The sequence below is a fragment of the Vicia villosa genome, linkage group LG5 (assembly GCF_029867415.1).
Source record: "Vicia villosa cultivar HV-30 ecotype Madison, WI linkage group LG5, Vvil1.0, whole genome shotgun sequence".
NCBI lineage: Eukaryota > Viridiplantae > Streptophyta > Magnoliopsida > Fabales > Fabaceae > Vicia > Vicia villosa.
In genome coordinates, this window is record NC_081184.1 from 26,116,015 (window position 1) to 26,132,658 (window position 16,644).

Genomic DNA, 16,644 nt, shown 5'->3' on the forward strand with positions numbered 1-16,644 from the left:
TAAATATATATTATATATTATATATATATATATATATATATATATATATATATATATATATATATATATATATATATATATATATATATATATATATATATGAGGAGGGTTATATTTACTCCAAGAGTAAGTTATTATAACTTACTCCAAATCTAGACCATTGATTCTTTTCAATTCAGTGGTTAAAAATAATAAGTAATTAAATGTGGAGAGAGAAAACTATTACTTATTATTTTTAACCATTAGATTGAGAAGAATCAATGGTCTAGAAGAATCCATGAGTACAACTAGGGAGCGGCTGTACTGGCGTACAGTTATAATAGACTTGGAGAGGGATGCCTGTGGAAGACAAGGACAGTTGCAGGCAGTTGTACTCTTTTGTTGGTAATAATCTTACACGTTTCTACTTTTTATAGTTTTTATTGTAATTGAAAATAACCTTGTTTTTTTCAGGGTTGAATACTACAACACTTCCCATATATTATTGGCTGGGGAGAGGTAGAGGAGTACACAGAGGTCATGCCACGTGCCAGTGCTTTCACCCCCCTTAGAGGGAACCAGGCGCCGGATCCCTACAGGCGCTCTCTTGACCGCATGGCCGCTGAGGACAACAGGTATTGCTGCTATGATGAGCACCGGGTGGCGGTTCCGTTTGACGAGATATGTATGTATTCTGTATGGTTGGCCGTCAGCTCGACGATTGTTGTACGCTACCTTCCAGAGCGCGTCATGCGTCAGTTTAGAGAGCAGAGGATACCTCGCGATCCTCGTGTTTCAGCTCCCATCGCCATGATTCGTAGGCAGTTAGATGAGGTCTTTGCAGACTGGGAGCATCACATGGTCCTTGAGGAGGCACGAGCGACGCTAGCAGAGCATAATTGGAGTTGTGTCGAGGGGTACATCACATGGTACTATAGAGTCTCACATCCATACATGCTTTCGGCTGCAGAGGGGGTTCTCCCAAACCAGCCCACGAGGAGATTCTCTGTGCACATCATGTTAGTTGGACCACATTGAGGATCTTCTTCCTATGTGTCGTCAGATAATTGACAGGGGCATCAGAGCCATTGCAGAGGGTTTATTCCTTGAGGGTACTGCTTCTAGGCGTGTGCTGGATCATATGATCAGGATGGCAGAGAGTGTATTTCTGTACCGTCAACATCGTGCCAGGACCCGTGGGCAGTGTTTTAAAAACCGGACCGGTCATCGAACCGGTGAGGGTACTGGGTCACTAGTTTATCGGTCGAACCACTGGGTCACTTGTCGAACCGCACGACCAAACTGGATTAAACCGGATAACTCGGTTGAATAAATCTGCCATTATATAGGTATAAAACCGGTCGAATCGGATGATTCAGTCTCTAAAAAAATATAACTACCTTTTAATTTTTTTAAAAATATCATTATATCATAAATTCACAATTTCATAACTTAAATTCAAATTTTAAACAAAGGTATCACACATAACAAAATAGTAAAAAGTTACAAAGTCTAATTGCAAACAAAGTCTAATTACAACATAATTTAAACAAAGTCTAATTACAACATAATCTAATTGAATAGTTTATAACAAAATAACTCCAATGTGTATCAAATTTAATTCAAAATAGGATCTTCCTAAAAAGAAAATCAAATAAAATTCAATATGTTTATGCTATTTAAGAAAATTTATTAGCAAAGATAACAAATAGACAATAAAGTTTTTAATTTGTCACTAAAGAAAAAAAACTATGTGAGAATGCTATTTAAGTAATACACTACTAAATATATTAAAAAAAAAAGTTAAAAAAAAAGTTTAAAAGAAATGTTAAAAAAAAAGTTTAAAAAAAGTTTTAAAAAAAGTTTAAAAAAAAAGTTTAAAAAAAAACAAAAAAAAAGCAATTAAACCGCCGGTTTTCCGGTTTTCCCGGTTTTTCCGGTTTTCCCGGTTTTCACCGGTTTTCACCGGTTCCCACCGGTTTGATGGCATATCCGATCCAACTATTGAACCAGACCGGTTACCTGGCCGGTTCCCGGTTCGACCGGTCCGACCGGCCGGTCCGGTCCGGTTTTTAAAACACTGCCCGTGGGACAGTTGATGCTAGGGGTAGAGCAAGCAGATCCCTTCGTGGATTCGGAGGGGATGCACATGATGGTACGCAGGAGGACGCCCGGCATACTCAATAGCTATATTTGATGATGTATTTATATTTTATTTTTGTTTGTATTTGATGATGTACTCGACACTTTGACCGAAATTATTTATATATTGTATTTTTATTAGTCTACCTATTGTTGTCTTTAAATTGCATTACCGAATCTAAAAATGTATGTCTTTAAACATGGAGTTTCGTCATGAAAATGACATGAATTAAAAAAAACAGACTGTTCCGTAGATGTACCTACAAAACACTCTATTTCACCAAAGGAGAGAAGAAAATAAAGTGAAAGAGAGGGAAATTTTATTAAAGTTGTCAAATGATTTTTTTCTTAGCTTACCAGACGCGCGTTTCTAATTTAAAGCTCAATCTCTTTCCATGCAAAGCTGCAGAAAATTGAACTCTTATTAGATCACTATAATTATAGTGCATAAAGTGAAGAAAATAGATCATAGAGAGTAGATTACCCCATGGCAAGAAGTGTAAGAGTCCAAGCTATGGTAGCAAGTGAACACGCAAATGGTAGGCTCTTAGACGTCCACGAACAGATATGATTGATTCCGGAAATTGCTAATACAATACAGCTATAGTGATAAAACAGGGCGAATATTTCTGACTATATGCTTTGGTATAAAGTACACAAGCAATGATATAGATTATACAAATTCATAAATTGTTAAAAGCTAAAATAACATAGTATTCTATACACCTAAAGTCTTCCATCTTCATCATCCTGTTTTCCAGTGCCACAACCTACAAAAAAACTGTTATATGCACTACTAAAACCAACATGTTCAGATATCAACTTTCAGATAAATAAAAGCCAAGCAACATGCCTCAGTACCATGTTCCAAACCGATGAGATAAACAAACCTGTGATAAACTGGTTTGTAGTAGCATCGATTCACCCATTCACCAAGCGGCTCGTCTTCCTCATAACAATGAAGATAATTCGGTAACATATCTTCTTCACCTTCGAATCTAATTGTTTCTTTGTCACAAATATCTTACTCTTATTTGTTTTATAATGTTTAATCATTTTGATACTGATATGAGTTTTATCATTCCATTAGTAGTAGTTTTATCATCTTACGACTGGCTTTGTCCAATGGTTATCTTACGCACAGTTGGTTAACATATTCCATGCTTCTTTTAAATTCTTATTGTCAACATCGCATGGACATTCTTCTCAATTTGTACAGGATTTATATATTTTCAAGAATATCAGGTAATTTCACATCTAGTTATACATTAACACATGTTGCCTTTTCTTTTGCCATGAACACTCTAAGAAGTTAAAATCAAACTATTGTAGATAAAAAATGAAAAACTACTCCTACTTGGATGAAATATGACTCAATTAGGGTATATATTTCAGAACTTAAAGTTCATAAACATCATATGTAAACACCATGGGTTTAACATGCGTAACACACATAGCCCACTTGACATAATTGTTAACTTGATCTCACTTTTCTTCTTCTTTTTTTGAAGAGGCCAAAAGAAGTAAAATATCAATACAGAAAGGCACAAGAAATGCCTCTATAAAAGTTTACAACATTCCAAATCAAAACAGAAAAAACCTCTAGAACTAAAACACACCAGACCACTGCATTAGACATTAAAACTGCAGACCTAAAATGCAGGAAAATGGAACTGAAGTAAAATTAGACACAGCCCCCTTAACTGAACACATCAGGAGCTACAAGACAAACATGGAACATCTAGCGAACCGACGCCAATACATCAGAATACCAGGCTCGAACCAACCATAACTCCAAAAACATGAATCACTGGGCTGCACCACAAGACACAATCTAAACGGATTGATAAATACCAAAATTCAAAGTCGGTCTAAGTCGATACAGCAGTCGCTCCGAACCTCACCTGCACGGAAAGAACACTCCCGCGGCACAATGTCAGAATGACGGAAAATAAAACCGACACGAATCAGATCAATTCCGCGCTTGGAACACAAGTTCTGCATCAGACTGAATTCCTAAAATTGGATGTCGACTAAACCAGGTTTCATCAACTAGAGACACAAAACTCCAATAGTTTACGGCTAAAACCGGGCCAACATTGCGCCATTAGCTGCATTGGTACGAATGTGCCACAAAATTGGTGGCCACTATTCTTCTCAAAAGGGTTTCTGTGTTAACATTGGAGAGATTTAAGAAGAGATGGAAGTGCAAAACCGACGCGAAAGGTTTATATTTCTTTAAACATTAATAGAAGCAATAGTTCAGACTAAATTATTACTCATAATTTACCAAGCAAGAACCTAAGATAATAAATTTCAAAGACCCTTATAAAATAGTTAAGAAAGCCAAATCAACAAACAATAGCAGCAAGTCTTCTAAAGCAAATCAGAAAACAGAAATATACAGCAGCAAAACATTGACATAAAACATAAAGGAACGTACCAGCGCACCAGTAGTTCGGTTTAATAGCATACAAATGACCAACACTCTCCATGGAATATGCTATTGCCATTTTCTTATGTTGTAGTGTCAGGGGCTATAGGTTCATGCTCGGTGTTGTTCGCTAAATCACTGTAAAATTGCAATTCTGACATGTTATCACGCTTCATGGAGCAATAACCATGTACTTCATTCCTAATTTTAAATTCATTTTGGCAGTTATAATCTCTTCTTACGAGTGGCTTTGTCCAATGGTTATCTTACGCACAGCTGGTTAACATATTCCATGCTTCTTTTAAATTCTTATTGTGATCATCGCATGGACATTCTTCTCAATTTGTACAGGATTTATATATTTTCAAGAATATCAGGTAATTTCACATCTAGTTATACATTAACACATGTTGCCTTTTCTTTTGCCATGAACACTCTAAGAAGTTAAAATCAAACTATTGTAGATAAAAAATGAACAACTACTCCTACTTGGAAGAAATATGACTCAATTAGGGTATATATTTCATAACTTAAAGTTCATCAACATCATATGTAAACACCATGGATTTAACATGCGTAACACACATAGCCCACTTGACATAATTGTTAACTTGATCTCACTTTTCTTCTTCTTTTTTTGAAGAGGCCAAAAGAAGTAAAATATTAATCTAGAAAGCCACAAGAAATGCCTCTATAAAAGGTTACAACATTCCAAATCAAAACAGAAAAAACCTCTAGAACTAAAACACACCAGACCACTGCATTAGACGTTAAAACTGCAGACCTAAAATGCAAGAAAATGTAACTGAAGTAAAATTAGACACAGCCCCCTTAACTGAACACATCAGGAGCTACAAGACAAACATGGAACATCTAGCGAACCGACGCCAATACATCAGAATACCAGGCTCGAACCAACCATAACTCCAAAAACATGAATCACTGGGCTGCACCAAAAGACACAATCTAAACGGATTGATAAATACCAAGATTCAAATTCGGTCTCAGTCGATATAGCAGTCGCTCCGAACCTCACCTGCACGGAAAGAACACTCCCGCGGCACAATGTCAGAATGACGGAAAATAAAACCGACACGAATCAGATCAATTCCGCGCTTGGAACACAAGTTCTGCATCAGACTGAATTCCTAAAATTGGATGTCGACTAAACCAGGTTTCATCAACTAGAGACACAAAACTCCAATAGTTTACGGCTGAAACCGGGCCAACATTGCGCCATTAGCTGCATTGGTACGAATGTGCCCCAAAATTGGTGGCCACTATTCTTCTCAAAAGGGTTTCTGTGTTAACATTGGAGAGATTTAAGAAGAGATGGAAGTGCAAAACCGACGCGAAAGGTTTATATTTCTTTAAACAATAATAGAAGCAATAGTTCAGACGAAATTATTACTCATAATTTACCAAGCAAGAACCTAAGATAATAAATTTCAAAGACCCTTATAAAATAGTTAAGAAAGCCAAATCAACAAACAATAGCAGCAAGTCTTCTAAAGCAAATCAGAAAACAGAAATATACAGCAGCAAAACATTGACATAAAACATAAAGGAACGTACCAGCGCACCAGTAGTTCGGTTTAATAGCATACAAATGACCAACACTCTCCATGGAATATGCTATTGCCATTTTCTTATGTTGTAGTGTCAGGGGCTATAGGTTCATGCTCGGTGTTGTTCGCTAAATCACTGTAAAATTGCAATTCTGACATGTTATCACGCTTCATGGAGCAATAACCATGTACTTCATTCCTAATTTTAAATTCATTTTGGCAGTTATAATCTCTTCTTACGACTGGCTTTGTCCAATGGTTATCTTACGCACAGCTGGTTAACATATTCCATGCTTCTTTTAAATTCTTATTGTGATCATCGCATGGACATTCTTCTCAATTTGTACAGGATTTATATATTTTCAAGAATATCAGGTAATTTCACATCTAGTTATACATTAACACATGTTGCCTTTTCTTTTGCCATGAACACTCTAAGAAGTTAAAATCAAACTATTGTAGATAAAAAATGAACAACTACTCCTACTTGGATGAAATATGACTCAATTAGGGTATATATTTCATAACTTAAAGTTCATAAACATCATATGTAAACACCGTGGATTTAACATGCGTAACACACATAGCCCACTTGACATAATTGATAACTTGATCTCACTTTTCTTCTTCTTTTTTTGAAGAGGCCAAAAGAAGTAAAATATTAATATAGAAAGGCACAAGAAATGCCTCTATAAAAGGTTACAACATTCCAAATCAAAACAGAAAAAACCTCTAGAACTAAAACACACCAGACCACTGCATTAGACGTTAAAACTGCAGACCTAAAATGCAAGAAAATGTAACTGAAGTAAAATTAGACACAGCCCCCTTAACTGAACACATTAGGAGCTACAAGACAAACATGGAACATCTAGCGAACCGACGCCAATACATCAGAATACCAGGCTCGAACCAACCATAACTCCAAAAACATGAATCACTGGGCTGCACCAAAAGACACAATCTAAACGGATATATAAATACCAAGATTCAAATTCGGTCTCAGTCGATATAGCAGTCGCTCCGAACCTCACCTGCACGGAAAGAACACTCCCGCGGCACAATGTCAGAATGACGGAAAATAAAACCGACACGAATCAGATCAATTCCGCGCTTGGAACACAAGTTCTGCATCAGACTGAATTCCTAAAATTGGATGTCGACTAAACCAGGTTTCATCAACTAGAGACACAAAACTCCAATAGTTTACGGCTGAAACCGGGCCAACATTGCGCCATTAGCTGCATTGGTACGAATGTGCCCCAAAATTGGTGGCCACTATTCTTCTCAAAAGGGTTTCTGTGTTAACATTGGAGAGATTTAAGAAGAGATGGAAGTGCAAAACCGACGCGAAAGGTTTATATTTCTTTAAACAATAATAGAAGCAATAGTTCAGACGAAATTATTACTCATAATTTACCAAGCAAGAACCTAAGATAATAAATTTCAAAGACCCTTATAAAATAGTTAAGAAAGCCAAATCAACAAACAATAGCAGCAAGTCTTCTAAAGCAAATCAGAAAACAGAAATATACAGCAGCAAAACATTGACATAAAACATAAAGGAACGTACCAGCGCACCAGTAGTTCGGTTTAATAGCATACAAATGACCAACACTCTCAATGGAATATGCTATTGCCATTTTCTTATGTTGTAGTGTCAGGGGCTATAGGTTCATGCTCGGTGTTGTTCGCTAAATCACTGTAAAATTGCAATTCTGACATGTTATCACGCTTCATGGAGAAATAACCATGTACTTCATTCCTAATTTTAAATTCATTTTGGCAGTTATAATCTCTTCTTACGAGTGGCTTTGTCCAATGGTTATCTTACGCACAGCTGGTTAACATATTCCATGCTTCTTTTAAATTCTTATTGTGATCATCGCATGGACATTCTTCTCAATTTGTACAGGATTTATATATTTTCAAGAATATCAGGTAATTTCACATCTAGTTATACATTAACACATGTTGCCTTTTCTTTTGCCATGAACACTCTAAGAAGTTAAAATCAAACTATTGTAGATAAAAAATGAACAACTACTCCTACTTGGATGAAATATGACTCAATTAGGGTATATATTTCATAACTTAAAGTTCATAAACATCATATGTAAACACCGTGGATTTAACATGCGTAACACACATAGCCCACTTGACATAATTGTTAACTTGATCTCACTTTTCTTCTTCTTTTTTTGAAGAGGCCAAAAGAAGTAAAATATTAATATAGAAAGGCACAAGAAATGCCTCTATAAAAGGTTACAACATTCCAAATCAAAACAGAAAAAACCTCTAGAACTAAAACACACCAGACCACTGCATTAGACGTTAAAACTGCAGACCTAAAATGCAAGAAAATGTAACTGAAGTAAAATTAGACACAGCCCCCTTAACTGAACACATCAGGAGCTACAAGACAAACATGGAACATCTAGCGAACTGACGCCAATACATCAGAATACCAGGCTCGAACCAACCATAACTCCAAAAACATGAATCACTGGGCTGCACCAAAAGACACAATCTAAACGGATTGATAAATACCAAGATTCAAATTCGGTCTCAGTCGATATAGCAGTCGCTCCGAACCTCGCCTGCACGGAAAGAACACTCCCGCGGCACAATGTCAGAATGACGGAAAATAAAACCGACACGAATCAGACCAATTCCGCGCTTGGAACACAAGTTCTGCATCAGACTGAATTCCTAAAATTGGATGTCGACTAAACCAGGTTTCATCAACTAGAGACACAAAACTCCAATAGTTTACGGCTGAAACCGGGCCAACATTGCGCCATTAGCTGCATTGGTACGAATGTGCCACAAAATTGGTGGCCACTATTCTTCTCAAAAGGGTTTCTGTGTTAACATTGGAGAGATTTAAGAAGAGATGGAAGTGCAAAACCGACGCGAAAGGTTTATATTTCTTTAAACATTAATAGAAGCAATAGTTCAGACGAAATTATTACTCATAATTTACCAAGCAAGAACCTAAGATAATAAATTTCAAAGACCCTTATAAAATAGTTAAGAAAGCCAAATCAACAAACAATAGCAGCAAGTCTTCTAAAGCAAATCAGAAAACAGAAATATACAGCAGCAAAACATTGACATAAAACATAAAGGAACGTACCAGCGCACCAGTAGTTCGGTTTAATAGCATACAAATGACCAACACTCTCCATGGAATATGCTATTGCCATTTTCTTATGTTGTAGTGTCAGGGGCTATAGGTTCATGCTCGGTGTTGTTCGCTAAATCACTGTAAAATTGCAATTCTGACATGTTATCACGCTTCATGGAGCAATAACCATGTACTTCATTCCTAATTTTAAATTCATTTTGGCAGTTATAATCTCTTCTTACGACTGGCTTTGTCCAATGGTTATCTTACGCACAGCTGGTTAACATATTCCATGCTTCTTTTAAATTCTTATTGTGATCATCGCATGGACATTCTTCTCAATTTGTACAGGATTTATATATTTTCAAGAATATCAGGTAATTTCACATCTAGTTATACATTAACACATGTTGCCTTTTCTTTTGCCATGAACACTCTAAGAAGTTAAAATCAAACTATTGTAGATAAAAAATGAACAACTACTCCTACTTGGATGAAATATGACTCAATTAGGGTATATATTTCATAACTTAAAGTTCATAAACATCATATGTAAACACCGTGGATTTAACATGCGTAACACACATAGCCCACTTGACATAATTGATAACTTGATCTCACTTTTCTTCTTCTTTTTTTGAAGAGGCCAAAAGAAGTAAAATATTAATATAGAAAGGCACAAGAAATGCCTCTATAAAAGGTTACAACATTCCAAATCAAAACAGAAAAAACCTCTAGAACTAAAACACACCAGACCACTGCATTAGACGTTAAAACTGCAGACCTAAAATGCAAGAAAATGTAACTGAAGTAAAATTAGACACAGCCCCCTTAACTGAACACATCAGGAGCTACAAGACAAACATGGAACATCTAGCGAACCGACGCCAATACATCAGAATACCAGGCTCGAACCAACCATAACTCCAAAAACATGAATCACTGGGCTGCACCTAAAAGACACAATCTAAACGGATTGATAAATACCAAGATTCAAATTCGGTCTCAGTCGATATAGCAGTCGCTCCGAACCTCACCTGCACGGAAAGAACACTCCCGCGGCACAATGTCAGAATGACGGAAAATAAAACCGACACGAATCAGATCAATTCCGCGCTTGGAACACAAGTTCTGCATCAGACTGAATTCCTAAAATTGGATGTCGACTAAACCAGGTTTCATCAACTAGAGACACAAAACACCAATAGTTTACGGCTGAAACCGGGCCAACATTGCGCCATTAGCTGCATTGGTACGAATGTGCCACAAAATTGGTGGCCACTATTCTTCTCAAAAGGGTTTCTATGTTAACATTGGAGTGATTTAAGAAGAGATGGAAGTGCAAAACCGACGCGAAAGGTTTATATTTCTTTAAACATTAATAGAAGCAATAGTTCAGCCGAAATTATTACTCATAATTTACCATGCAAGAACCTAATATAATAAATTTCAAAGACCCTTATAAAATAGTTAAGAAAGCCAAATCAGCAAACAATAGCAGCAAGTCTTCTAAAGCAAATCAGAAAACAGAAATATACAGCAGCAAAACATTGACATAAAACATAAAGGAACGTACCAGCGCACCAGTAGTTCGGTTTAATAGCATACAAATAACCAACACTCTCCATGGAATATGCTATTGCCATTTTCTTATGTTGTAGTGTCAGGGGCTATAGGTTCATGCTCGGTGTTGTTCGCTAAATCACTGTAAAACTGCAATTCTGACATGTTATCACGCTTCATGGAGCAATAACCATGTACTTCATTCCTAATTTTAAATTTATTTTGGCAATTATAATCTCTTCTTACGACTGGCTTTATCCAATGGTTATCTGTCGCAGAGCTGGTTCACATATTCCATGCCTCTTTTAAATACTTATTGTGAACATCGCATGGACATTCTTCTCAATTTGTACATGATTTATATATTTTCAGGAATACCAGGTAATTTCACATCTAGTTATACATTAACACATGTTGCCTTTTCTTTTGCAATAAACACTCTAATTAAAATCAAACTATTGTAGATAAAAAATGAACAACTACTCCTACTTGGATGAAATATGACTCAATTAGGGTATATATTTCAGAACTTAAAGTTCATAAACATCATATGTAAACACCATGGATTTAACATGCGTAACACACATAGCCCACTTGACATAATTGTTAACTTGATCTCACTTTTCTTCTTCTTTTTTTGAAGAGGCCAAAAGAAGTAAAATATTAATATAGAAAGGCACAAGAAATGCCTCTATAAAAGTTTACAACATTCCAAATCAAAACAGAAAAAACCTCTAGAACTAAAATACACCAGACCACTGCATTAGACGTTAAAACTGCAGACCTAAAATGCAGGAAAATGGAACTGAAGTAAAATTAGACACAGCCTCATAAACTGAACACAGCAGGAGCTACAAAACAAACATGGAACATCTAGTGAACCGACGCCAATACATCAGAATACCAGGCTCGAACCAACCATAACTCCAAAAACATGAATCACTGGGCTGCACCACAAGACACAATCTAAACGGATTGATAAATACCAAAATTCAAAGTCGGTCTCAGTCGATACAGCAGTCGCTCCGAACCTCACCTGTACGGAAAGAACACTCCCGCAGCACAATGTCAGAATGACGGAAGATAAAACCGACACGAATCAGATCAATGCCACCCTTGGAACATAGGTTCTGCATCAGACTGAATTCCTAAAATTGGATGTCGACTAAACCAGGTTTCATCAACTAGAGACACAAAACTCCAATAGTTTCCGGCTGAAACCGGGCCAACATTGCGCCGTTAGCTGCATTGGTATGAATGTGCCGCAAAATTGGTGGCCACTATTCTTCTCAAAAGGGTTTCTATGTTAACATTGGAGAGATTTAAGAAGAGATGGAAGTGCAAAACCGACGCGAAAGGTTTATATTTCTTTAAACATTAATAGAAGCAATAGTTTAGACGAAATTATTACTCATAATTTACCAAGCAAGAACCTAAGATAATAAATTTCAAAGACCCTTATAAAATAGTTAAGAAAGCCAAATCAGCAAACAATAGCAGCAAGTCTTCTAAAGCAAATCAGAAAACAGAAATATACAGCAGCAAAACATTCACATAAAACATAAAGGAACGTACCAGCGCACCAGTAGTTCGGTTTAATAACATACAAATAACCAACACTCTCCATGGAATATGCTATTGCCATTTTCTTATGTTGTAGTGTCAGGGGCGATAGGTTCATGCTCGGTGTTGTTCGCTAAATCACTGTAAAACTGCAATTCTGACATGTTATCACGCTTCATGGAGCAATAACCATGTTCTTCATTCCTAATTTTAAAATCATTTTGGCAATTATAATCTCTTCTTACGACTGGCTTTGTCCAATGGTTATCTGTCGCAGAGCTGGTTCACATATTCCATGCCTCTTTTAAATTCTTATTGTGAACATCGCATGGACATTCATCTCAATTTGTACAGGATTTATATATTTTCAGGAATACCAGGTAATTTCACATCTAGTTATACATTAACACATGTTGCCTTTTCTTTTGCAATGAACACTCTAATTAAAATCAAACTATTGTAGATAAAAAAATGAACAACTACTCCTACTTGGATGAAATATGACTCAATTAGGGTATATATTTCAGAACTTAAAGTTCATAAACATCATATGTAAACACCATGGGTTTAACATGCGTAACACACATAGCCCACTTGACATAATTGTTAACTTGATCTCACTTTTCTTCTTCTTTTTTTGAAGAGGCCAAAAGAAGTAAAATATTAATATAGAAAGGCACAAGAAATGCCTCTATAAAAGTTTACAACATTCCAAATCAAAATAGAAAAAACCTCTAGAACTAAAATACACCAGACCACTGCATTAGACGTTAAAACTGCAGACCTAAAATGCAGGAAAATGGAACTGAAGTAAAATTAGACACAGCCTCATAAACTGAACACAGCAGGAGCTACAAAACAAACATGGAACATCTAGTGAACCGACGCCAATACATCAGAATACCAGGCTCAAACCAACCATAACTCCAAAAACATGAATCACTGGGCTGCACCACAAGACACAATCTAAACGGATTGATAAATAACAAAATTCAAAGTCGGTCTCAGTCGATACAGCAGTCGCTCCGAACCTCACCTGCACGGAAAGAACACTCCCGCAGCACAATGTCAGAATGACGGAAGATAAAACCGACACGAATCAGATCAATGCCACGCTTGGAACATAGGTTCTGCATCAGACTGAATTCCTAAAATTGGATGTCGACTAAACCAGGTTTCATCAACTAGAGACACAAAACTCCAATAGTTTCCGGCTGAAACCGGGCCAACATTGCGCCGTTAGCTGCATTGGTACGAATGTGCCGCAAAATTGGTGGCCACTATTCTTCTCAAAAGGGTTTCTATGTTAACATTGGAGAGATTTAAGAAGAGATGGAAGTGCAAAACCGACGCGAAAGGTTTATATTTCTTTAAACATTAATAGAAGCAATAGTTTAGACGAAATTATTACTCATAATTTACCAAGCAAGAACCTAAGATAATAAATTTCAAAGACCCTTATAAAATAGTTAGGAAAGCCAAATCAGCAAACAATAGCAGCAAGTCTTCTAAAGCAAATCAGAAAACAGAAATATACAGCAGCAAAACATTAACATAAAACATAAAGGAACGTACCAGCGCACCAGTAGTTCGGTTTAATAGCATACAAATAACCAACACTCTCCATGGAATATGCTATTGCCATTTTCTTATGTTGTAGTGTCAGGGGCGATAGGTTCATGCTCGGTGTTGTTCGCTAAATCACTGTAAAACTGCAATTCTGACATGTTATCACGCTTCATGGAGCAATAACCATGTACTTCATTCCTAATTTTAAATTCATTTTGGCAATTATAATCTCTTCTTACGACTGGCTTTGTCCAATGGTTATCTGTCGCAGAGCTGGTTCACATATTCCATGCCTCTTTTAAATTCTTATTGTGAACATCGCATGGACATTCATCTCAATTTGTACAGGATTTATATATTTTCAGGAATACCAGGTAATTTCACATCTAGTTATACATTAACACATGTTGCCTTTTCTTTTGCAATGAACACTCTAATTAAAATCAAACTATTGTAGATAAAAAATGAACAACTACTCCTACATGGATGAAATATGACTCAATTAGGGTATATATTTCAGAACTTAAAGTTCATAAACATCATATGTAAACACCATGGGTTTAACATGCGTAACACACATAGCCCACTTGACATAATTGTTAACTTGATCTCACTTTTCTTCTTCTTTTTTTGAAGAGGCCAAAAGAAGTAAAATATTAATATAGAAAGGCACAAGAAATGCCTCTATAAAAGTTTACAACATTCCAAATCAAAATAGAAAAAACCTCTAGAACTAAAATACACCAGACCACTGCATTAGACGTTAAAACTGCAGACCTAAAATGCAGGAAAATGGAACTGAAGTAAAATTAGACACAGCCCCCTAAACTGAACACAGCAGGAGCTACAAAACAAACATGGAACATCTAGCGAACCGACGCCAATACATCAGAATACCAGGCTCGAACCAACCATAACTCCAAAAACATGAATCACTGGGCTGCACCACAAGACACAATCTAAACGGATTGATAAATACCAAAATTCAAAGTCGGTCTCAGTCGATACAGCAGTCGCTCCGAACCTCACCTGCACGGAAAGAACACTCCCGCGGCACAATGTCAGAATGACGGAAAATAAAACCGACACGAATCAGATCAATGCCACGCTTGGAACATAGGTTCTGCATCAGACTGAATTCCTAAAATTGGATGTCGACTAAACCAGGTTTCATCAACTAGAGACACAAAACTCCAATAGTTTCCGGCTGAAACCGGGCCAACATTGCGCCATTAGCTGCATTGGTACGAATGTGCCACAAAATTGGTGGCCACTATTCTTCTCAAAAGGGTTTCTATGTTAACATTGGAGAGATTTAAGAAGAGATGGAAGTGCAAAACCGACGCGAAAGGTTTATATTTCTTTAAACATTAATAGAAGCAATAGTTCAGACGAAATTATTACTCATAATTTACCAAGCAAGAACCTAAGATAATAAATTTCAAAGACCCTTATAAAATAGTTAAGAAAGCCAAATCAGCAAACAATAGCAGCAAGTCTTCTAAAGCAAATCAGAAAACAGAAATATACAGCAGCAAAACATTGACATAAAACATAAAGGAACGTACCAGCGCACCAGTAGTTCGGTTTAATAGCATACAAATAACCAACACTCTCCATGGAATATGCTATTGCCATTTTCTTATGTTGTAGTGTCAGGGGCTATAGGTTCATGCTCGGTGTTGTTCGCTAAATCACTGTAAAACTGCAATTCTGACATGTTATCACGCTTCATGGAGCAATAACCATGTACTTCATTCCTAATTTTAAATTCATTTTGGCAGTTATAATCTCTTCTTACGACTGGCTTTGTCCAATGGTTATCTGTCGCAGAGCTGGTTCACATATTCCATGCTTCTTTTAAATTCTTATTGTGAACATCGCATGGACATTCATCTCAATTTGTACAGGATTTATATATTTTCAGGAATATCAGGTAATTTCACATCTAGTTATACATTAACACATGTTGCCTTTTCTTTTGCCATGAACACTCTAATTAAAATCAAACTATTGTAGATAAAAAATGAACAACTACTCCTACTTGGATGAAATATGACTCAATTAGGGTATATATTTCAGAACTTAAAGTTCATAAACATCATATGTAAACACCATGGATTTAACATGCGTAACACACATAGCCCACTTGACATAATTGTTAACTTGATCTCACTTTTCTTCTTCTTTTTTTGAAGAGGCCAAAAGAAGTAAAATATTAATATAGAAAGGCACAAGAAATGCCTCTATAAAAGTTTACAACATTCCAAATCAAAACAGAAAAAACCTCTAGAACTAAAATACACCAGACCACTGCATTAGACGTTAAAACTGCAGACCTAAAATGCAGGAAAATGGAACTGAAGTAAAATTAGACACAGCCCCCTAAACTGAACACAGCAGGAGCTACAAAACAAACATGGAACATCTAGCGAACCGACGCCAATACATCAGAATACCAGGCTCGAACCAACCATAACTCCAAAAACATGAATCACTGGGCTGCACCACAAGACACAATCTAAACGGATTGATAAATACCAAAATTCAAAGTCGGTCTCAGTCGATACAGCAGTCGCTCCGAACCTCACCTGCACGGAAAGAACACTCCCGCGGCACAATGTCAGAATGACGGAAAATAAAACCGACACGAATCAGATCAATGCCGCGCTTGGAACACAGGTTCTGCATCAGAC

At 36.6% G+C, this 16,644-nt stretch overlaps 1 protein-coding gene across 1 annotated transcript; it reads left to right on the forward strand.

Annotated features, from left to right (window-relative positions):
• The first annotated feature begins 594 nt into the window (after positions 1 to 594).
• Positions 595 to 1,017, forward strand: LOC131604401 (uncharacterized). Its single transcript, XM_058876842.1, has one exon. The coding sequence runs from the start codon at positions 595 to 597 to the stop codon at positions 1,015 to 1,017; it is 423 nt and encodes a 140-aa protein (XP_058732825.1).
• Positions 1,018 to 16,644: the final 15,627 nt, after the last annotated feature.

Bases quoted from the DNA above. Each gene is read 5' to 3' on its own strand.
- LOC131604401 (XM_058876842.1), top strand. From the start codon at position 595: ATGGCCGCTGAGGACAACAGGTATTGCTGCTATGATGAGCACCGGGTG.